The 21,665-nt window shown below is 52.2% G+C and overlaps 1 protein-coding gene across 1 annotated transcript in view; it reads left to right on the top strand.

Moving 5' to 3' along the window:
- Nucleotides 1–21,665, top strand: part of BRD4 (bromodomain containing 4) — an 82,699-nt gene that overhangs the window by 45,840 nt on the left and 15,194 nt on the right. The window contains 10 exon segments of the mRNA XM_060296806.1: nucleotides 1,186–1,504; nucleotides 5,236–5,373; nucleotides 6,501–6,636; nucleotides 8,267–8,556; nucleotides 9,236–9,601; nucleotides 10,486–10,614; nucleotides 16,195–16,404; nucleotides 17,157–17,356; nucleotides 17,702–17,997; nucleotides 19,103–19,213. Of these exon segments, the coding sequence (XP_060152789.1) occupies nucleotides 1,220–1,504; nucleotides 5,236–5,373; nucleotides 6,501–6,636; nucleotides 8,267–8,556; nucleotides 9,236–9,601; nucleotides 10,486–10,614; nucleotides 16,195–16,404; nucleotides 17,157–17,356; nucleotides 17,702–17,997; nucleotides 19,103–19,213 (2,161 nt within the window). The 5' untranslated portion in view covers nucleotides 1,186–1,219.

The following is a 21,665-nucleotide window of genomic DNA, read 5'->3' as shown; positions in this document are numbered from 1 at the left end:
TTCTGAGTAAGGGGTGAGTTAGTGCAGGGGTCCCCAACCCCCAGCATCAGTCCGCGGGCTGTTAGGAACCGGGTTGCACAGCAAGAGGTGAGCGGCGGGCCAGCAAGTGAAGCTTCATCTGTTTCTCCCCATCTCTCACATTACCACCTGAACCATATCCCCAGCCCCCACCCCCACCCCGCCTTCCGTGGAAAAATTGTCTTCCACGAAACCAGTCCCTGGTGCCAAAAAGGTTGGGGACCACTGGGTTAGTGTGTTTCTGAGGGACAGTTTGACATTAAAAACATGAACCCACTGCCCTGTGGTTGTCCTGTTAGAATAACTGGACAGGTGCACAAAGTCGCCCTTGCAGTGATGCTCATGGTGTGTCTTGAAGCAGGTGTTGTTGAGGGCAGTGCACAGGACAGAGTGCTAATAAGGCACTGATGGAGGGGGGACGCTCATGTGCCACCCCCAAGCCCCTAGCGGATCACAGGAGGTGCCCCTCTACACCTTTATAAATAAGCTTTGAAAAGCTGGTTAATAGAACAGTAGGTCAAGTATGGATTCATTTTTATATTACCACAGTTACCTTGTGGTATTTCTGTAATCAGCAAACATATTATTTAAGTTACCAAGAAAACGTTCTTCATAAGCGTGAGCACTCAGCAGTGGACTGCGTGGGCTAGTCAGGAGTGGGCAGCCTGGCCTTCCTGCTCCGTCCTGCCTGGCCCCCACTCACCAAGTGGAATTACTCACTTGGCTAGATGCTTCATGAACCACAAATACAAATAAGAATTTTAATGAAAACGACATGATTTGGGGCTTGCAAATCATCCTCTCTCATACACAGTGTCCCGTGAAAGCTCTCAGATGTGAAAACTTGGTTTGTCGCATATTGTACCCACTTCCCTGTGAACTCCATAGCTCCCACAGACCCTTCCAGCTCCTGGTTGACTCTAGACTCCATGTCCCAGCCCTCGGAGTTGGTACCTGATCTCTCTTCCCTACTGGATGATGAATCTTTGAGGAGCACACTCACTGGGGCCCTTTTAGTCAGTGCATGGAGTGTCTCCCCAGCCAACCTGATCAGTCTTCACCAGAGGAGCTCAGCCTTTGGAGGCCACAGCCCTGGGGGATGTGTCATTGTGAGTGGCACCCATCTGCTGCCTGGTCTCTGATGGTAGCTTTTCTCTTCCCTTGTAGAGTGCCCAGTGAAGAATGTGATGGGATCAGTAGCATGTCTGCGGAGAGCGGCCCTGGGACGAGATTGAGAAATCTGCCAGTAATGGGGGATGGACTAGAAACTACCCAAATGTCTACAACGCAGGCCCAGGCCCAACCCCAGCAAGCCAACACAGCCAGCACCAACCCCCCTCCCCCGGAGACTTCCAACCCCAACAAGCCCAAGAGGCAGACCAACCAACTGCAATATCTGCTCAAAGTGGTGCTCAAGACACTATGGAAACACCAGTTTGCGTGGCCTTTCCAGCAGCCTGTGGATGCCGTCAAGCTAAACCTCCCTGTGAGTAACTTGGGCAGGGTCCGGGGCTGCCGTCCTCAGGTCTCCTCCTGTGTTGCTCCTGGTGAGGGTGGACTTACGGGAGGGTGGAGATGCCTTTGGAGTCATTGTGAAAAGCGCGAGGTCCAGCTCTGAACTCCAGCACGCACGAGGCCCTTGACTGAGTGGTTTCAGCAGTCCTGATGAATGGAAGTGGGGAAGGAGAGAAAACGTGCTCATTGGCCTAAATAATAACTGGTTTCTTTGATACTAGCATTCTGGGAAATATTCTGTAGAGATGTTGAAACGGGTAGAGGGCTGCTTGCAGCTTGCCTTTCAATTCCATGGGGAGCTAAAGTGGGGTCACTTGGTGGTCCGGGCCCTCCCTCCTCAGATGTGGTCAGCTCGCTTGGCCCAGTAGGTTCAGCAGACGTGGTTGGTCAGATTGTGAGAGGGACTGGCTTGCTGCAGTACCTCTTCTGGTACTGGTGCTGTCATCATCACCCAGAGCACAGGGCAGGGAAAGGTAGTAGAATAACTCCCAGGGAGCCAAGTACATGGAGGTGGCCTGGATGGAGAGAGGGAGTATGGGTGCAGCTTTGCCTCTGGCTGCCTCTGCACACCCCCTCACACCTGCCCGCCTTGTTGTGGCCATGCTGCACTTGCCTTTGTTCTTTTGTACCCCTGTTCCTCTCCTTTTTCCTTTGAGAGCTTTCCATTTGCCCACATTCCTAGCAAATGTTTCTGGAAACTCAGCTTGTACCTTTAACTGAACCTCGGGAGCAAACAGGATAAATGTGTTAATTTTTTTCCTTTCTTCAAAGCATCAAGGACTAATTGTCTTTAAATTGCCCTCTGCTGTTTGCCAAATCCCACACACTGACCTGGGCGAGGGAATTGGAATCAGATGATTGTTACAGTTGACCCAGACGTGGTTTTACGAGTTAGAGCTGCATGGGTATAGGATCCTCAGCCTCTGCCAGGCGTCCGGTTTCAAGAAGGAGGGACACACCAGTGTGACCTTCTCCTTGCTTGAAAGTTGCTATGTCTGTAACAGCTGGCCGGTACTCTCTGTCCATTGAATACCCATCATATGCACTCAGGGGAAGAGAGTCAGGAGGGGGAGCTGCAGGTCTGGGTCACGAACCAACTGAGGAAAGGGTATGGGAACAAAAGAAGGGTCCTCACCAAATCTGCACTTCAGAGGTCACTCTCATCATTGACCACAATCAGGAGTAGAGGCAGCGAGCCCGTCTCTGTGGGGAGTCTCTTGGGAGAGCTTGCTGTACCAGTTTCTAGCTGGGCTAATGGGCTGGGCCCTGCAGGGTCCACAGGTGAGGTGACCTTCCCAGAGCAAATGCAAAGAATGGGGAGAGAAGGAGCTGGGGGTTGGAATCCAAGGGGGGCCCACAGCTCTTATAGCACTGGAGGGAGGCGGGAGGCCAGGAGAATCAACCGCAGAGAGCAGACCCCCAAGTTTCTACGTCAGAGACTACAGGGAGGTCAAACAGATGAGGATTCCGACCTGACCCTACTGTTGGCCTTTAGGAGGGCATTGGTGACCTTAGGAAGATGTGACGCAGAAGTAGAAACCAGATTCGCGACGGTGTGAATAAGAAGGTGAGGATGTGAAGCCATCATTTCAAGAAACTTGGCTTTGAAGGGAAAGCGCGGCAGGGCCAGATGGAGGAGGGGTTGGTTTGTTACAGGAAGATGCAGAGGGTGCAGAGGCAAGGAGAGCTGAGAGGGTGAAAACTAAGGGGAACTGGGGGGCTTGAGATCCTGAGAAGGCAGCATCCCAGCCAGTAGGACAGACACGGGTGGGTAGTCTGTTAGGCCAAGGGGTTTGGGAGTTTGAGGTCATTCTCTGAAGTGGAGGCCAGGCTCCCCAGGGGCCACAGTGTGACTAGATGTCACCCTCAGCAGCTCTGATGTAGGAAGAAGAGAGGTGGGAGAGCTAGGGGCTAACCCTGAGGGGTGGGGCAGGGCTGTTTGGCTGGGAGCAATGTCATACTAATGCCCAGTTTTCCAGGGACACCCCCTTCTCCAGGAAATATTAATAGGGCCACTTCAAAAAAGGGTTCATTCTTTTTCTGTTTTCTGATGCCTTCCAGATCTTTACCTGTGTTTTGGCCCCTGTTCCTTGCTGGGCTTCTTATTAGAATGCTTGTGCCTCTTTCATTCAGAACACATGTACAATTGGATTGTCATGCCCCTAAACCCCTGTCTCCCTTTCAGTCTTCCCAGCCCCCATCCTCTTTTGTCATCGTCTCACCTCCTCCTTCCTACTTTGTCCTCAACCGCTATCCTGTTGGGCCTTGAACCACTTTTGACACACTGAGGCCAATTCAAGCACCTGACACCATTCTAAGTAGACCTTTGGCCGTGGAATAAAATCTAAATTTTCCCTGGGGCAGATATATTTGGACTTGGTTCTCTTGGGAAAGGTGGTCAGAGCAAATGTAACGTAGAAAGTCTGGTTCAGTCGCCCCTTGCGGCTGGGCAGGGCTGTGATCTTCGCCAGCCCTATGTGTATGCCAGTGGCTTCTGTTCCTTTCTCATGATTGTCAGAGCAACTCAGAACCTCACACCGCTTGCTCACCTTTTCAGTATTGTCCACCACTGTTCCTGGGCAGGACCTTGGTGCTTGCTAAAGCATAGGCCTGCCCCTCTGCTGTCAGGCTTCCCCTTGGACTTGGTTCTGATAACTTCACCTGAGTCTAATTGTGGGAGCTTCAGAGAATGTGGTTCTCAGTGGGGCCGGCTGGCTGTATGCAGGTCCCTCTTCTTGCCTGGCTCTCTGTGGTCCTTCCACCTGGAAACCTGAGCACTGCCTGATCTGTCCCCACATTCTTCCTGTGGTTGATTTTAAAAATAAGCGTTTGGTTTTAGAGTAGGTTTAGATTTAGAAAAAGTTATGATGGTAGAAGAGAGTTTGATTTGAAGGGCTTTAGGACATCTACACCTGCCGTCTGGCTTCTTCTGTTTAGCACTTGTAGAGTAAGATCTGAAGGTTTGAGGAGTGGGTCTGCTGCCGGGTGGGGGGTCGGGGGGCAGGGGGCAGGGAGGGTTGTGTGGTGTTTTTTGTTTTGTTTTTGCTAAGGATTGTGAGGGCAGTCCATTTGATTCCTCATCTGGCACTTAACCTGGTTAGTTGTTGAACTGTATCCAGATACTAGTGGATCCTTAGTGGTAGACTGCAGGTAAAAGAAATGGAAGTGCGATGAACTGAAGGTAGAGGCTTTTGCTCCTTGGTTCTTCAGTGTGACAGGAAGCAAGGGATCCAGTTGTTATGGGTGGGCTTGAATGCTGGTTCTGTAGGATTTTGCATTTTATTGATGTGGAAAATTTGAAGCAGGGAGAAAGTAGAAATTACCATGGGTTATTTTACCAGATAAGAACCACTTTTTTTTAAAGGTTGTATGCTTTCCGCATTACTTACTAAAAATGAAAGGATATTTTAACATCAAAAAAAATAGAGGAAAACATAGATCTCAGTTAAGACAACGTAGCCTGTTCCCAGACAGGACAGTTGGCAAACTTGCACATTTTTTCTCTAAATTGCCACCCAGCTTTTAGTAATCCTTCCCTGATCCACTTTATCTTGGGGTCCCCATGAGATGGCTCACTGATACCATGGAAGAGCTTAGGTCTGCATGTCTGTAGAGTGACCTGGAGTGACATCTGCAGGCCCACCTGTGAGTACTGCATGACTGCAGAGGTGACATTGGCCTTTTGCTCTCTCTGCTCTCCAGGATTACTATAAGATCATTAAAACACCTATGGATATGGGAACAATAAAGAAGCGCTTGGAAAACAACTATTACTGGAATGCTCAGGAATGTATCCAGGACTTCAACACTATGTTTACAAATTGTTACATCTACAACAAGGTGAGATGTGGGGGCTGATAGAGAAGGAGAAGGTAAAGGAGGAGGTGGGCATGTCTGGAACCCATTGGGCAGGGGTGCTGGGTGCAGGTGGGATCAGAGTCCAACGAGAGGAGACCATTGGCGACAGAGGTAAATGGGACCGCTGGTTTTGCCTGTGACTGGGTGTGTTTCTTTTGAGGCCAAAAACATTTTGGTCATGTTTCCAAGCTGTCCTTGTTAGCTGGAAGCGTGTGCTTCTGATACCCTTGGGACTTTGGTTCTTGAGCATGTCTAGTAGAGAAGGTGTGAAAAGGACAGTGACGACGCATTAAAAAGTCTGTTTGGATGACACAAATTGTCAGGAAGGAACCTACCAAGATATAGTTGTACAAAGGTGTGCTCAAACAGAAACCTAAATATGAGAGAGGGTACAGTGGGGCCCACCCGCCGCATCTGGAACTGTGGACATCACCATTGATAGCTAATGGCCATAGAATCAAGTGTTCCCTTACAGGGTCTTACATGTAGACATAAATATCACTTAACCCAGTAGCCAAACCATTCAGCTCGATTGTGCCTTGAAGCCAGATCATTTGTTTAAAGTCTCAGCTCTCACCACTAGGTTTAAGGGAAATGTGGACAGATGAGGTTCTCCATTTAGAGCTGAGTGGGAACAGCATGTGGCAGAGTGGGGACCCATAAGGCAGTGTGAAGTAGACATTTCCCCAAGCCCCAGTGAGCTGCTTTGGCGATATACTAGGGAACATTATTGGAGCCCTGTTCATGTATCTATGGCAAGAAATCCTGTGTAATTCAAATAATTCTAGTGAAGTTGCATTATGTCGAAGGAGGCTCTAGTGCAAGGAGGGCCCCTGTGTGTGATTGGCAGTGCTTGATAGATACTTAAGGCATTGGGATGGTTTCTCAAGCCAGAGGTTAAAAGACTAGAGAGGCAGCAGACCTGCAGGCATATGAAGCTTCCATGATGCCAGTTAGGATAGCTATGTTTTGACCCTTTAGGGTTTAGATTGGGGAAGGACCCTGAATATGATGCTCCACACTTTGGGGCATAGGGTGGGGAGCTCTTTTTCTGTCTAGAAAGGTGGGGAGGGCTTTCCAACCCTCACCACATGTGTCTCCTCTTTTAGCCTGGAGATGACATAGTCTTAATGGCAGAAGCTCTGGAGAAGCTCTTCTTGCAAAAAATCAACGAACTGCCCACTGAAGAAACTGAGATCATGATAGTCCAGGCAAAAGGAAGAGGACGTGGGAGGAAAGAAGCAGGTAGGGTACCTTCCGTGTCCCCAGCACTATTAGCTTCACACTGAAATAGCCTGTGGCAAAGTGGGGACCCAGAAAGCAGTGTGAAATGGGCATTTCCGCAAGCCCCAGTGAGCCGCTTTGGGGCTATACTGGGGAACAGTAAAGCAGGGAAATTGGCTTTATTTCTCCCTAATCTTTGCCAGCCTTCTCCAATTTCACTGGGAGACTGGGAGTGGTGGGAAGACAACTATATTATACACTCCCTGCCTTGTTGCTGTTTGGGTATGGTGAGGCCAGGTTCATCAGGGGAACCAGCCCAGAGGGTCATATGACCATGTGACCCTCCAGCAAAGTAGGAAAAATTGAGCCTAGCCTTTTTTGATGGACTTCAGTTAAAAAGAAAGTACAACTTTTTCAAAGCATTTTTAAATTATTTGAATTCTTCATCCCACCAGTGCTATAGTCAGTCTTTGTTTTTCATTTTAGATAAATTAACCTGATCAAGGGCAGTTTTAATTAATATTCCAGTCCTAGAGCCTTAAGGTTTGTTATTTGAATTATTTATTAATACACTTGTGTTGGAGCCATGTCTGCTATTTGATAGTCTTCTGAAGTCAAGCCCTCTTTGTCTATCTTAGCACCTACCCCTGCCCCCAAGCCTGACACGGGATTCCGAAGGCCAGCTGGTAGGGAGTAGCCTACTCATGAAATGTTTCTGTCTAGGAAAAGTTTAAACAGCTGCCTTCTGCATCTTGCCATCCGCAGCTCCGTGCTGCAGAAAGGTGATGTTTGCAAGGTAGCCTGTGCTGTGAGTTGTTTGCTTCTCTAAGGAGTGGGCTTTCACGTGACTTCCTGTCCCACGTGGAAGTGGTGGTTTCATGGGAGCAGAGGGGATTGGCTAGATCCCCTGTAGTGCTGAGGGGTAGCCAAGGAGAGCTGGTCTTGAGGGTCACCCCTTAGCCATGGAACCTGCCCAGAGGCGTCCAGTATCCTTACGACCAAGGAGCCCCATCCTCCCTTCCTGGGACAAGGGGTTTGGTCTTTACATGGGGTGGATGTAGGGCCTCGTGTGTTTCGGCTCACCCACACAACTGCAGGGAGGCAGTCTGAGCCGGTCATGAAGGGCAGCAGCCGTCCAGCCTCCCCCTGTGATTCAGAGAGGTGGGGGTAGCCAATTTCCAGAAACCTTGGCCAGGGCTGCCGATTCCGTCCCCCTGCCAGAAATGCTTACTCAGAAGGCAGTGTTTCTGGGAATGAGGACAGCTCTGCCTGAAAGCACCAAGGAGCATTTTTTTGCTGTCACTGTCCTGGTGCTGACTCTCAGTGTGTGTTTCCTGTGCCTTTGGCTCAAGCCTTCATGCTCGTGAAGGGGTCTCTGTGCCTGAGTCCCCAAGTCAGGACTTGGAGCCAGGACACCCCAGGAAGTGTGGAATGTGGTGTGCCACTGCTCTCAGAGCCCCCTGGGACAGGTGGACAGATTTGGCTGAGGTCCAAGGTATTTAGGCTGTTCTGTCTCTTAGACAAATAGTTACAGAGACACTGTGTGCCATGCCCACGCCGATGTGTGCTTGCCACGTGTGGCAGTGTCCCCACAAGGTCAGCCGGCATGCAGACATGGCATCTAACCACCTGTCCCTTTTATGATTGGTAGGGACAGCAAAACCTGGCGTCTCTACGGTACCAAACACAACGCAAGCATCGACTCCTCCGCAGACCCAGACCCCTCAGCAGAATCCTCCACCCGTGCAGGCCACACCTCACCCCTTCCCCGCTGTCACCCCAGACCTCATCGTCCAGACCCCTGTCATGACAGTGGTACCTCCCCAGCCACTGCAGACGCCCCCACCGGTGCCCCCCCAGCCACTGCCCCCGCCCGCACCAGCCCCCCAGCCTGTGCAGAGCCACCCGCCCATCATCGCGGCCACCCCACAGCCTGTGAAGGTGAGCGTCCTGTGCGTGTATGTGGCCTAGCCTGACCACTGGCTGACTCCGGTCACCTCAGCTAGATGACCCTTGCCTCCCCTTCCACTCCATTATAGTGAGGCTTACAGAAGACAGTCACCTATCCTTGCTGATGCTTCTGGCTCCCAGGGCACTTGTGGGTAGTTAGGACCTGGGGGGATCAAGCTGTGTTTAAATCAGCACAGCCTAAAAGCTGTTGTCTTGCTGACCCACAGATCCCATAATTGTGTAACACCTCCCAGGGGGTTGCTGCCCCCCTTCCCATTTCTAATTTAGACTGCATATTTGCAGATGCTGTCTAAATAGTCTCTGAAATGTGCCTCCCATGGGTGGCCAGAGTGACAGAGGTTGGCTGTGGGAGAGGTCCCTGGCATGTAGGAAACTGCTTTCAAAAGTCTCTTTGGCCTCTGGTGAGCAGATCCCACACTTAGTTGTGTGCTTTCTCCTGCCACTGGCAGGGTCCTGTCCCAGCTGCAGAACAGAGTGGTGGGACAGGGTTTCCCTGTCTTCAGTCCTTCACCTGTGGAATTTACCTTTGGGCCCTGTTCCCTGTGAGTGTTGAGACCCTAGAAAGGACCTGGCTTCAGGAGTGACCCTGAGGGCCCGCTGTGCCGGCCGCTGCCTCTGACCGTGCCTATCGCGCCTGTGCTCTCGGCAGACAAAGAAGGGGGTTAAGAGGAAAGCGGACACCACCACCCCCACCACCATCGACCCCATTCACGAGCCACCCTCACTGCCCCCGGAGCCCAAGACCACCAAGCTGGTGGGCCCCCGGCGGGAGAGCAGCCGGCCTGTTAAGCCTCCGAAGAAGGACGTTCCCGACTCGCAGCAGCACCCAGCGCCAGATAAAAGCAGCAAGGTCTCAGAGCAGCTCAAGTGCTGTAGTGGCATTCTCAAGGAGATGTTTGCCAAGAAGCACGCAGCTTACGCCTGGCCTTTCTACAAGCCCGTGGACGTGGAGGCGCTGGGCCTGCATGACTACTGTGACATCATCAAGCACCCCATGGACATGAGCACGATCAAGGTTAGTGGGTGTGCCCCTGGAGCTGGGGAACGGGCTCCCCGGGACAAGGAAGGCCAGCACCTCTGAGGCCTGTCCAAGAGGAGGGCCCAGTCTTACTAGCTGTCTAGGCTCTTCTCACCAGCCCAGGGAAGCCCAGTGCCCCCTGCTGGAGATTATGGGGACATCATCTGAGATCATGTGGTCATTTTGGTCACAGACAGCAATGCTGCCCTTTCCCTCATCTGAAGATGAGCCCTTTTGTGGCCTTGAGGCCCAGTGCCCATAGATACCTTCACTCGGTAGATGCTCCTGGAGAGTTTGGGGAGTGGTGACTTTGCCAGGCTCTATGTCATGAAGAAGGCCTTGGTGTCTCTTAGTAAAGGGCACACAAGTGCTGGCATTTTCACTGTAGTATTCTGAGGCCTTTTTGGTTTTGTTTATTTTAAGCCTTTTGGCACTTTTTTCCTTCTGAGAGTGGAGTAAGCCTGCCCAAACGTGGGATGGGCAGAGCAGGGGACATTGCTGTGTTCCTTTTGACCAGCCCTGTCTGATGTCACCAGGACAAGTACAGGCCAAGTCAGAACTGGGCCCAGCCCTCCCTTTGCAGTTCTGGCTTAAGCAGTACCTCTGTGGCTTCTCTGTCCACTTGCCTTTTAGCCAGGCACAGTGGGTGGGTTTGGATGCTAGCAGGGCAGTTCCTCGCCCTGAGACTTGGTGTTGGAGTATCTCCTTGTCCACCTGGTGCTGAGAACTGGGGTGATAACCTCTCCCCACTATCGTCTGGGTTAAACCCAGAGCCATTGAGAAGTTGACTTGCTCCTTCCTACAGGCAGCCCTCCTTGCTGCCACCTCCCCATTGGAGTAGGGGCAGCCATGGCTAACCAGGACCCGTCCTGTCTTTCTAGTCTAAACTGGAGGCCCGTGAGTACCGTGATGCTCAGGAATTTGGTGCCGATGTCCGATTGATGTTCTCCAACTGCTACAAATACAACCCTCCTGACCATGAGGTGGTGGCCATGGCCCGCAAGCTCCAGGTGAGGCTCTGGGGGAGCTCTGGGTGTGGGATCCTGCAGAGGAGCAGGCTGGCTGGGGTCCTGGGTGGGCCAGGCCACTATGGGCCTTGGCAGATTTTGTCACTTGCTTTGGTATAATGCCATGTTGCTTTGGAAGAGTGGACTAAAGTCAGGATAACACATAAATTTTACATTAGGATTATCTCCTTATAATTAAAGCAGGGTGGTTGGTTATGGTCTTGGGCATTTTGGATTTTGGGGTGTTCCACTGAAAGCCCCCCACCCCCCTGCATTCGGTTGCCCTTGGCTGGAAGAGTGCGTGTCCTGTGCATGGCCCAACCTCTTCTCCAAAACAGACCTGTCTCAAGTCGGCGAGGGACACTCTTGCCAGGTAGACAGTTTGTCACAGTTCTGAGCTGAAGTAACTGCCCAACTGTGGGCATTTCTTCACCAGAGCCTTGAAAGCCTTTGTTTGCCTTCCCGCTCCAGGGCGGCTGCTTCTAGATGTTCTGTGTGGCCATGATGCACTAATGGGTGGGATTCGTAACCCCTTCAAGTTGATTCTGGGTGATGTACGCTGTGGAGTGCACACATGGGTGGAAGGGAGGGGCAGATTACAGCATAAATATGTGAACTAACTCCACTTTTTTCTATTTAAAAAAAAAAAAGGAAAAGCATATACCCATATTTAAACAGAGACATATATTTGGGTAGAACAATGAGGAGTTAAAAATTATGGAGAAAAAAGTCGATATTTAGTACTGTTATAATCTGTTTTATTATTTGAAATTACACATAATAAAAATTCCCAGCCTCTTCTCCCCAAGGTCCCACGTTGCACTTCTGCTTTCAGGGTCAAAGCAGACTGTGGGCTGAGCCACCTGCTGTCACAAGGTACAGGTCCAGTCTGCACATCCTGCATCAGGTCCTCTCCTGGCACCTGGGTGGGCCTTTCTCAAACCAGGCTTTCTCAGCCATCTGTGAAATGTTTCCAGAAGCAAGGCTTGCAGAAGACCTTTGGTGACCTGTGGGTTGGTGTCTATCAGAGGTCACCTGAGCCCTGCTTGCCCACCTGCCTTCCAGCTCTGTTAACTCCACACGTTGTCATGCATTCACCAGCATAGTGTCTCCTATGTCATCATGTTGGAGCCAAGGCATGGTCCTCTTTGTTCTTTCACTGCAGCCTGTCTGGGTTAGCCTTTAGTGCTCTGAAACTCTAGGTGTTTAAAAAAAAAAAAAAAAAACTTACTAGCATGGATCTGGCTATCGTTAAACACACTCAGACTTGAAGGTTTGTATTTCTACTGGCTGTTTATTAGTTTTATTTTATCTGAGGTTTTTTGTTTAGTTCTGTTTTATGTTTTTGGAAGGGGGACTCTCTTTAATTCAGTGCTATGTTGTCTGCTTTCTTCACAAAGCTTCCTTTTTCAGTATTTACTTTTGCATTTCCCATCCTTGAAGCAGATCAGGGTTTATAACTTTTCTGCAATCCTCATATGTAGCCACTAGGTGGCAGTGGTGCCCAGAGAGAGAGGGGGAGGGAGGGGGAGAGGAGAGAGGAGAGAGGGAGGGAGGCACACCCACCCCCTTTCCCCATTCTCTCTCTCCTTCTCCTCCATGAGGACTTGGATAGCATTTGCCCAGATTAATACCCATGCCCTTTATTTGCCCTCATGCAAACAGCTAAACCAAAACAAGTTCTCTGTCAGCACCAAAGATCACTATTTTGAGCGACTTTATTTAAAAAGAAGAAAGAAGATATTCTCTGATATATTTTAGCTCTTCGTCTTCCTAATTTTTGTGCCTGTTTTAAGGCTTTTTTTTGTTTCTTTTGCTTTTTTTTCCTTCTGGGAGTGGCATGAGCATGCCCAGACACGGGATTTGCTCATAGCAAGGGCACTGAGATATTTGCCACAAAGCAGCCTCTTTTCTAAACATTGACTCCAGACACCAGGCTGGATGGGACAAGGTCCTTGCTCTCGAGGAGGGTCCACTTCAGGTGGGGGGAGGGGGCAGTGCGCAGTGGGCCACTCAGCACGAGGCTGCCTCTGCCCCCAGCTTGCTTTGTCCCTTGCAGGTTGGGTCTCCACGCTGTTGAAAGTAACATGCCAGGAGGCAGGTGGGGGTGCCTGATTCAGCCCAGTTGACGTGGCAGGCCCCCTGTGTGGACTTTTCCTCTAGAAGGCAGTTCCTGTATTTTGTAGCATCTTGAGCTGTGTTTTCTTCTTTCTTTCGAAGCTTTCTAGGATCAGCATGGTTTAGGTGGCAAGATTACCCACTGGGGAGGAGGAGTAACAAAATCCCAGCCCTTGTTTGCCTCAGTAAGAGGTGTTGGGATCTACTGTCCCTTAATTAGGCTGTGCCCAAAGACTGGGATTTACCCAGAAAGTTTTACGGGAAATGATCCACTTTATATTCCTCTTTCAGCCTGTAAATTCTGGGCCTTTAGAAAACCCACATCCCGCCACCTGGCAGCTGTGGTCACAAAGATAGTCAGGAGCCCCTGGGCTCAGGGTTTCCTTGGGAGCCTGAGTGTGGCTTGAGCTGAGGGCTGCTAGCCTAGCTGCTGGGCCCAGAGCTGCTGGTGGTACTGTCCTCTACCCTCTGTTCTATTGTGAAGTGAGGAGTAATTTAGGAAGTTTTGCACCTATGTGGATTACCAGAGTTTTATTTTGAGAGAAAGTGCAAATTCATGGTGGTACGCAATTGTTTTTACGGCAAGGGAAAAAATTAAACTGAGAAAAGTGTGTTGGGGTCCTGCATTAGATCCCAGAGGTAGGAAGCTTGTGAAGCGTGTGTGAGAGTGTGTTTGTGTATCTGAGTGTTCACTCACGGCCGCATCCCCACCACCTGGCACCTCGTGTGCCTCCACGGCCTACATTGTACTCCCCACCTCTGTGCCCTGGTTTTGCCCAGGTATGGCTAAGCCTCACAGCAGTATCCAGGCATGGCCAAAGAGGGGCCGACTGGGCAACACCTTCTCCTTGGGTCTCCACCTGTGCTCAGCTGCAGGCTGATTTGCCTGGGAGTCTTCGGACACTGCAACCTCCCAGCACCTGAGCATCTCTGTTTCACTAAAGGGGAAGCGGGGAGCTCCCTCCATGAATCTGATGTAGCCCAGAGTAGATGGCCCTGGTCAACATTCCAGCGAGAGGAGATACTTACTCTCTGAAACCAGTGTTCTTTCTGGTATTGAGAATTGCGACATGGCTCAGATTCTTGGAGTGGGGTGGAGGTAATGTCACACCAGGCGGAGTAGATGGGTTCATCTGAATACACTGCCAGCTCTGGTGCAGGAGCCCTGAGCCCCTGCTCCCCTGGTGGGTGCTGGTTGTTGGTGTTCACTGCTCCTTTCTGTCACTGTCCTCCCTCATGACATACTTGCCCTGGGCATCTCATCGGGTTTTACCATCCTCTTATCTGCCCCCACGCCCCTTTGATCTTTCTTTTGTACCATTCTCCTGGGTGTCTACAGCTATTGTCCTCCTCTCATTCTTAGGTCTCAAGTTCCCCAAAGGCTCTTTGCCACCCCTTGCTGTTTCTACCTTAGCACTTACGGCACTGTACAACTGTTTGTGTTCACCCCTTCAGGACAGGGAGTACATCATTCTTGTTTGCCACAGAGCAGGTGCAAGTCTCAGCCACTTGGGAAGGTTTTCTGCAGCAGCCCTTAGCTCATTGGCACACAGGCCCGAGTGTGTTTCCCAGTATGTCCCCCACTTGGGCTGATGCAGGTGGGAGGATGATGGGTCATTCAGCTGGGCACAGCCAGGAGGCAGGCAACCCACCTGGCTTTTGTCTCATGCTCCTTGCTGTTTGGTCTTGGGGCTTTGGGAGGGCAGGGACCAGAAGCAGCTGGGGAGGGGAAGGAGGGCTTAGGGCAGGTGCCACCCCCATTCTACAACAGTCACAGCCTGTGGGTCAGGAACAGGGATGTCCTTGTGGTAAGGGTAGAGCTGTCTGGCAGCTGGTGTTGGGGGCTAGGTTCACAGACCAGTGGCACGAGATAGCTTCCACTTGGTAAAGTGTCACCTCCCAGCAGCGCCAAGTGCTTGGCCCTGCTTGCCACCCTTCTCCCTTCTTGGGGTCCTGATGCCCTACCACCTTCTTAGACACATTTCTCTAAGAGCAGGCCTCGCTCTTTCAGATGCTCATGTGGGTCAGTCATGGACCTGAGCCTGCCCACATCCAGGGCACTGTGAACAGAGAGGGTCTTGCTCACCTGGTCTGAAGGCCCCCTCTCCCTGGCAGCTTGAGTGATAATGGTATCTGGTCATCCCTCCTGTTTGTCTTCTCCGTTGCTCTCAGATCTGCTCCATGATTTATTTCTGATTAAATTAGAAAGTTTTTGCCTTTCTAGTACTTAAACTGAAAACCACTCAGATAGCAGAGTTCAGGCAGCACCTTGCTGAGAGGAGAACCTGCCTTGGAGGAGGCTGAACCTGAGTAGTCTGGAGGGGAGGGGACAGTACCACAGTTGTGTGGAATGCCTGCCCTGCTGCCCAGGTCACTCATTTCCAGTTTCCTGGGGGCGGGGAAACCTGAAGCTGCATTCCAGAGACATCAGGAGAGTCTTGTAGGGTGGGCTCTGTCAGATACACTCAAGTTTGAAATACCAGCCTTGGAGCTCTACCCCACAGCCCTTCTGGGCCATGCTGCTCTCTCCAACATGGATTCACACTTGAGGAAGGCCCCCCTTCTGTTATGTGAGTTGCTGTGTTAACTGACTTATTCCAGGCTTAAAGCAGGTCTCAAAATCCTACTGGAAAACCAGGTCTCAGGAGCTCCTGGGGTGGGATCCTATGCTCAGTAAGCCCAGGGTCTCTGCTCACGTTGCTTGCACCTCACAAGGCTGGCTGTCTCCCATAGCCTATTCTCAGCATCCCATATCTCGTCTATAACTTTCTCACATTTCTGGTGTACCCTGGAGATGCCTTAGGCAGTGGCATGGCCCTGCTCAGTGTTGTGCCCACTACAGCGAGGACTTGATCTCCTCACTGGCTGTGGGCTCTGTGCTGGGCACACTCCCACCTTGGGACCTTTGTTCCCTCTGGAACTCTAAAACTGCAGACCCCACCCGCTCCCTATGGGAATGTGAACCGTAAGACCCCTGTTCTGTTCACTGTTGTGTCCTGGTGCCCGGCCCACCGTCTGGAAGGCTCCCTTGAGATGTGCTGACTGAACGAGCATCAACCTGATGGGAGCCTCAGAGCACTCTTTCTGTGGGTCCTGTCCGGGCCTGCCATCTGTCAAGGATCCCCAGACTGATGTCCTCATTGGGCTGGCTATCTCTTGTGATGTGAGTCACCTGTCCTTACCTCAGCTGTGTCTCCCAGGGAGTCGGTGCCAGGCCATGTCGGGAGCACCTTTCTCCCCAAAGTGAGATTTGAAAGAGGAGTGTTGAAAGGGTTATCAGGGGGCCCTTGCCAGCCCCTCGCCTTAGTGATAAGGAAGGGGGTCACCATTGACTCAGCCCTCTTTGTTTCCTGTTGAGTCACCCCCAGCAGCCAGGGATAGTGTGACACTGGGCCACAGTCCAGGCACCCCCAGGGCACCCAGCAGCCCTCATGGGCACAGCTTCCCCCTACCCCTCACCTCCAGGATGTGTTCGAGATGCGCTTTGCCAAGATGCCAGATGAGCCCGAGGAGCCTGTGGTGGCTGTGTCCTCCCCAGCGGTGCCACCGCCCACCAAGGTTGTGGCCCCGCCCTCATCCAGTGACAGCAGCAGCGATAGCTCCTCAGACAGTGACAGCTCCACTGATGACTCCGAGGAGGAGCGAGCCCAACGACTGGCTGAGCTCCAGGAGCAGGTGAGGACACAGGCAGCCCCATTTTCAAACCAGAACCCCCCGCCCCCCCCTACCTCCCCCCGCCCCAGCATGAGTTCCAGCATGAGCAGAATTCCCACTGGTCCCCTTGTGCCAGGTCAGGTGCATATTGTTCATACTTAAATGTACACTGTGGGTATGGAGATGGGGTGACTTGGCCGTTCCCTGGGCAGAGGTGAGGCTTTTGTATCCTTCTGGTATCTGGAAGAAGGAGGCCGAGCCAGCATATGGTGCGTCTCTTCTGGGGCTTCCAGGATGCTCCTCTCTCTACAAGCTGACCATTAGGCCTTTAGTGCCCACATGTGTCTATGCGCTCTTTTTTTTTTTTTTTTTTAATATTTATTTATTTGGCTACGCTGGGTCTAGTTGCTGAGTGCGGGTTCTTTGTTGCGGCATGTGGGTTCTTTTAGTTGCCACGTGCAGGCTCTAGTTCCCTGACCTGGGAATGAACCTGTGCCCCCTGCATTGGGAGCGCAGAGTCTTAACCACTGGACCACCAGGGAAGTCCCTGTCTATGCACTCTTGCCCAGCCTCTTTAGGGATCCTCTTCTTGGAACCAGCATGGTCATGGGGCTTGAGTGGCTCCTCTGACAAGGAGGACACTGGGCCACCCTGGGAGTTCAGGGTCTGGGTGGGCATGGGCACTTTGGATATCTAGTGAGACGGCAGGTCGTGGAGCTGAGGGCCAGAGACCAGGGTGACGGGATTGTGTGTCTTGCTTGTCTGCTCCACAGCTCAAAGCCGTGCACGAGCAGCTTGCAGCCCTTTCACAGCCCCAGCAGAACAAACCAAAGAAAAAGGAGAAAGACAAAAAGGAGAAGAAAAAAGAAAAGCACAAAAAGAAAGAGGAAGTGGAGGAGAATAAGAAAAGCAAAGCCAAGGAACTTCCTCCCAAAAAGACCAAGAAAAATAATACCAGTAACAACAACACAAGGTCTGTGGGTCACCCCTACCCCCACCAGTGCCCCTAGTCCAGATGGGGACAGTGGGGAGGGAGGCTGCCTCTCTGCTCTTTTTTCTGGGATGGGCCTTTGAGGGAGAGAGGATAGCAGGTAGCATGGTGCAGGCGGCAAGACAAACCAGAGCAGCCCCCCAGTTCACCATTTGTGGTCTCAACTGCAGCCATGTGCTCCCAGGAAGGTGCTTCCAGTGCCCCCTGTTTCCTGTGAAGACCACTGGGTGGGGGTGTGGAAGCCTCCCCAAGCCCTAAATGGAGAGATATGTGCCCACCTTCCCCCAGGGACCCATTCTTAATGGTGTCTGCATCACCCCATCGTAGCAAGAAGGAGCCAGCACCCATGAAGAGCAAGCCCCCTCCCACATATGAGTCGGAGGAAGAAGACAAGTGCAAGCCCATGTCGTATGAAGAGAAGCGGCAGCTTAGCCTGGACATCAACAAGCTTCCTGGTGAGAAGCTGGGCCGCGTGGTGCACATCATTCAGTCGCGGGAGCCCTCACTCAAGAACTCCAACCCCGACGAGATCGAGATTGACTTCGAGACCCTGAAGCCATCCACCCTGCGTGAACTGGAGCGCTATGTCACCTCCTGTTTGCGGAAGAAAAGGAAACCTCAAGGTGCCCTTGGGCACCCTGGGGCGGTGGCGGGGGGTGGTGTTCCCAGTCCTGGGTGAGGGAGAGGGCTGGGCAGATGGGCCAGGCTGCTACCCTTGCACCTCTAGTAATGAGGCCCCTGTTGGCACCTTCAGGTAACTTTGCCTTCCAGTCTCGGCCCTCATTCTCTGCAGGCTTGCTTTCCTTCCGATTATAAAATCTGCATTCTTGACATAGAAACCTTTGAAGGTTTGTGACATCAGACTCAGCCCTAGGCTTATTGGTGCCTTTGTTGATCTCTCTGGCTGCTGGCCATCTGCGGTCCACCTGCACCTAGGTGTCCTAAGCCTTGCTCTGAGCAGCAGCAGCTTTCGTCCTTAGCTTCCTGCCTCTGAGTCTTCCCCAGAAGCCACCCCCCTACGTCTTTGGGGTCTCTGGGCATGGGGGGTGTGGCTAGGAGGAAAGGCATTAAGTTGGCACTGTGCCTGCCTGCTGTCTTCTCTAGCTTGGTGTGACACCCCCCCTCCCCCACCCGCAGGTCTTCCAAGCAGCTCTTTTGTGTTATCAGTGCCTTGTCTTGGCTCACAGCTTTTGCGTTAGAACCAGTAGGACTTAGGATCCACATCAGGGCTTTGCACACAGCCTTCATTCCAGCCCGGACTGACTCCTGGGGTCCTTGGCACACACACACACCCCATCCTCCGCCCAGGGTGCCACACAGTGACACTTGCCTCAGTCTGCACACTGAGGTGCTGGGAGATCCCTTGGGGCTCTTTCCTTGTCTTGTCTTTGACTGTAATGTCCCCTTTAGGTCCTCTTTACCCACTGTCAGAAAAGTAGCTGAGGGAGCATAATCACAGCAGTCCCTTGTGTTAGAGAATTTCCTCCTGCCCTGGTCTCTTAATCCTTGATGAACCCTGTAAAAGGGTACTTTGAGAGATTGGAGGGACCTTGAAAGTCCAGTGTAAGCCAAGTGTTTGGCTGGCATGCATGGTAGGCTAGCTGCTTACCATTGGGAAATGTGGGTCTGGCCGGGGTTCGGAAGGATTGCAGCCGGCCGTTAGGAGCAGCCTTCGGGCTCGTGGGACTCAGGGCCCTGCCTGACTCTGTCCCTGTTGCTTTATTGCAGCTGAGAAAGTTGATGTGATTGCTGGCTCCTCCAAGATGAAGGGCTTCTCATCCTCAGAGTCGGAGAGCACCAGCGAGTCCAGCTCCTCTGACAGCGAAGACTCTGAAACAGGTTAGGTGTCTAACTTAGAGTCTTGTCGGAATCCTGCCTGTGCTCCATCCTGTGTCCAGGCTACCAGAAACCAGAGATGGCAGTCATAAGAACTTGCTGGGCCCTCCCATCTGTCCATCTACTTGGTCACCATGTTAATCTCTAACTGGGGGCGGGGGTAACCCTGCACCTGCCCCCGCACTACCCTCGACCTGGGCTGGGGCAGGGAAGACAGGTAGCCAGGGGTATTGACACTGCAGAGACCTGGGAAAGAAGGGGTGGGAGCAGATGATGGAATTGATCTTAGCGTGAGCCTGCCCAGCCTCACAGTCTTCCGTGTGTCACAGTTGCATGCAACACAGCCCTTTCAGGTGATGTGATTTGGCAGGTGTGGAGCAGCCTGCTTTTGGCCCTGCTGTTCCTGGGGCTTAGGGCACTGCCATCCCCCCCATAGTGTGCTCACTGCTGCATTGGCTACTCCTAACTGCACGCACTTGGACATGCGTGTCCTGTACCTCTAACAGTTCCTTCTCTCCATGCTCCATGGGCGTGCATTTGTATCCACTGGTGCGCCTGAGCAGCAGCTTTGACACGGGAGGTGGGGGCAGGTGGAGATGCTGAGAGCTGTGCCAGTGGTGGGGAAGGGGACCTTTTCTCCAGATACAAGCCCTCCTGGTTATTCTCAGGGGAGCAGATGCTCAGACTGGCCCAGAGGAGAGGCTAGGGAAGAAGCCTGGTGACTAGCCTGTTCTGTGAGGTGGAGCTGGCCTTCTCTGGGTGAGCAGAGTTGTCCCTGGGCAGGTCTAACTCTATCAGCTGAGCAGACAGTCTGTGGACCACCCGCGAGCCTGCCCTGGGACCCTGGGTGTGCCCCTCCAGGCAGGCTGCAATGTGCACATCCACAGTGGGAAACGTGTGTTTGGGCAACGAAGACTCCTGGCATATTCTTTCATGTACCTATTTTGTCCCTGATATTTTATTTTAACTGGAAATAAATGATAAGCTCCACTTTGTTCACATAAATAATGTGACCTGGTGGTGCCAAGGAAGTTTGAGGATCATTTGCAGCAGTTGGAAAGAGTGAAGCTGCCCTGAGGTGTGTGGGTCCACAGGTCCTCCTGTGGGCTCAGCCTGCCTCTGTCCAGGGAAGCTGGGGACAAGGGGGCCTCTGGGTCTTGTCACTGCTCCTCTTCCCTTTTATAGTAAGGACACCAGGTTTCCCAAGTGTTGGGGGAGGGCTCAGGACTACCTCATTTTCAGTGGGCCAAAGTGACATGAAAGTCACTAAGTATATTCTGTATTTATTGAGCTCCTATTGTATGCAAAGATTGCTGTGAGTAGTTTGCTGGCTGCCTCTTTCTCCATCCTTAACCATTTTTTCTTTCTTCCTAACCAGCTCCCCCTTCCATTGCTTTTTTAAACCTGTCTACCAGCAGGGGGCGCCGCATCTGGTGCTTGCTCAGGCAGAGCTGGCCCCAGGCCAGGGCCCAGTGCCCTTAACAGGGTGAATGGCCATATTCTTGGGCTCAATTAGCATTCCTGGTGGCTGCTGACTTCTCACTTTCAGTGCCAGCCAAACCTCAGGTTTGTCTTTTCCTCTGGGGTTTTGTACCTCCTGCATTTTCTAGCAGGCTGTTTCTACTAGGGGTTTCATAGCCTTTTCTCCTAAGGATCTGAACAACCAAAGAATACCCCAGAGGTTGAAATTGGCAACGGACCTGATAGCTAAAACAGCATGGTTTGGCCCCACCCACTGTGGCACCTTATGGGGCCATGACCATCACACCTGATGTCCCCGTTGCGAATCTGTGACTGTGGCCTTTGTCCCTGACTCCTGAGCTTCTGAGCGTCCTACAGCCCGCCTGCTGCCGCCTGCTGTGGAGTGACCATGACGGTATTTCTAGCAGCTCCCTGCTGCTGCCGAGATTTTTTTTTTTTCCCCTCCACATTTTTCCCCCTTTTAAAGAAGCTGGAAGGATTGTGCAACAAGTAATCTGAGAGTCCTGGGAACAGCTGTCCTGGCAGGAAGGAGGACGAGATTTACAGTCTCAGAGCCGCCAGCCTGCAGGCTCCCAGGCTCCAGCAGTCCAGCCCTGGCGGCTCCCTCGGCTGCCTCCAGCTCCTTCCTCTTCCCAGGCACCCTCCCCACCTTGGGTTTTACGAGCCTCTCTTTTGTCTTCGTGGTCCTGACTTTTCCTTTGCCTTCTGTGTGCGCTGGAGAGCTCTGTCGGAGGCCAGCTGAGAGCTTTTACTCTTGGGAGGGACCCACCCTATAGGTTTGTGCCCTGCAGCTCAGATGCTACAGGTTCCAAAGTGGGAGCCTGTGCCCTGGCACCACTGAATGTGGCCATCTGCCACCCCCATCCTGCACAGGAACCTGCACTTGCTCTCCGGGCAGCTCCTCCAGCAGCTGCTCGTGCTGGGTCCATGGAGCTGGGTAGATTTCTCTGACCAGTTACAGGTGGTTCTGCCT

The sequence above is a fragment of the Globicephala melas genome, chromosome 3 (genome assembly GCF_963455315.2).
Source record: "Globicephala melas chromosome 3, mGloMel1.2, whole genome shotgun sequence".
In the NCBI taxonomy this organism is placed as follows: Eukaryota; Metazoa; Chordata; class Mammalia; order Artiodactyla; family Delphinidae; genus Globicephala; species Globicephala melas.
Note: the sequence above shows the minus strand (reverse complement) of the source record. Positions and strands in the feature narration are given on the sequence as shown.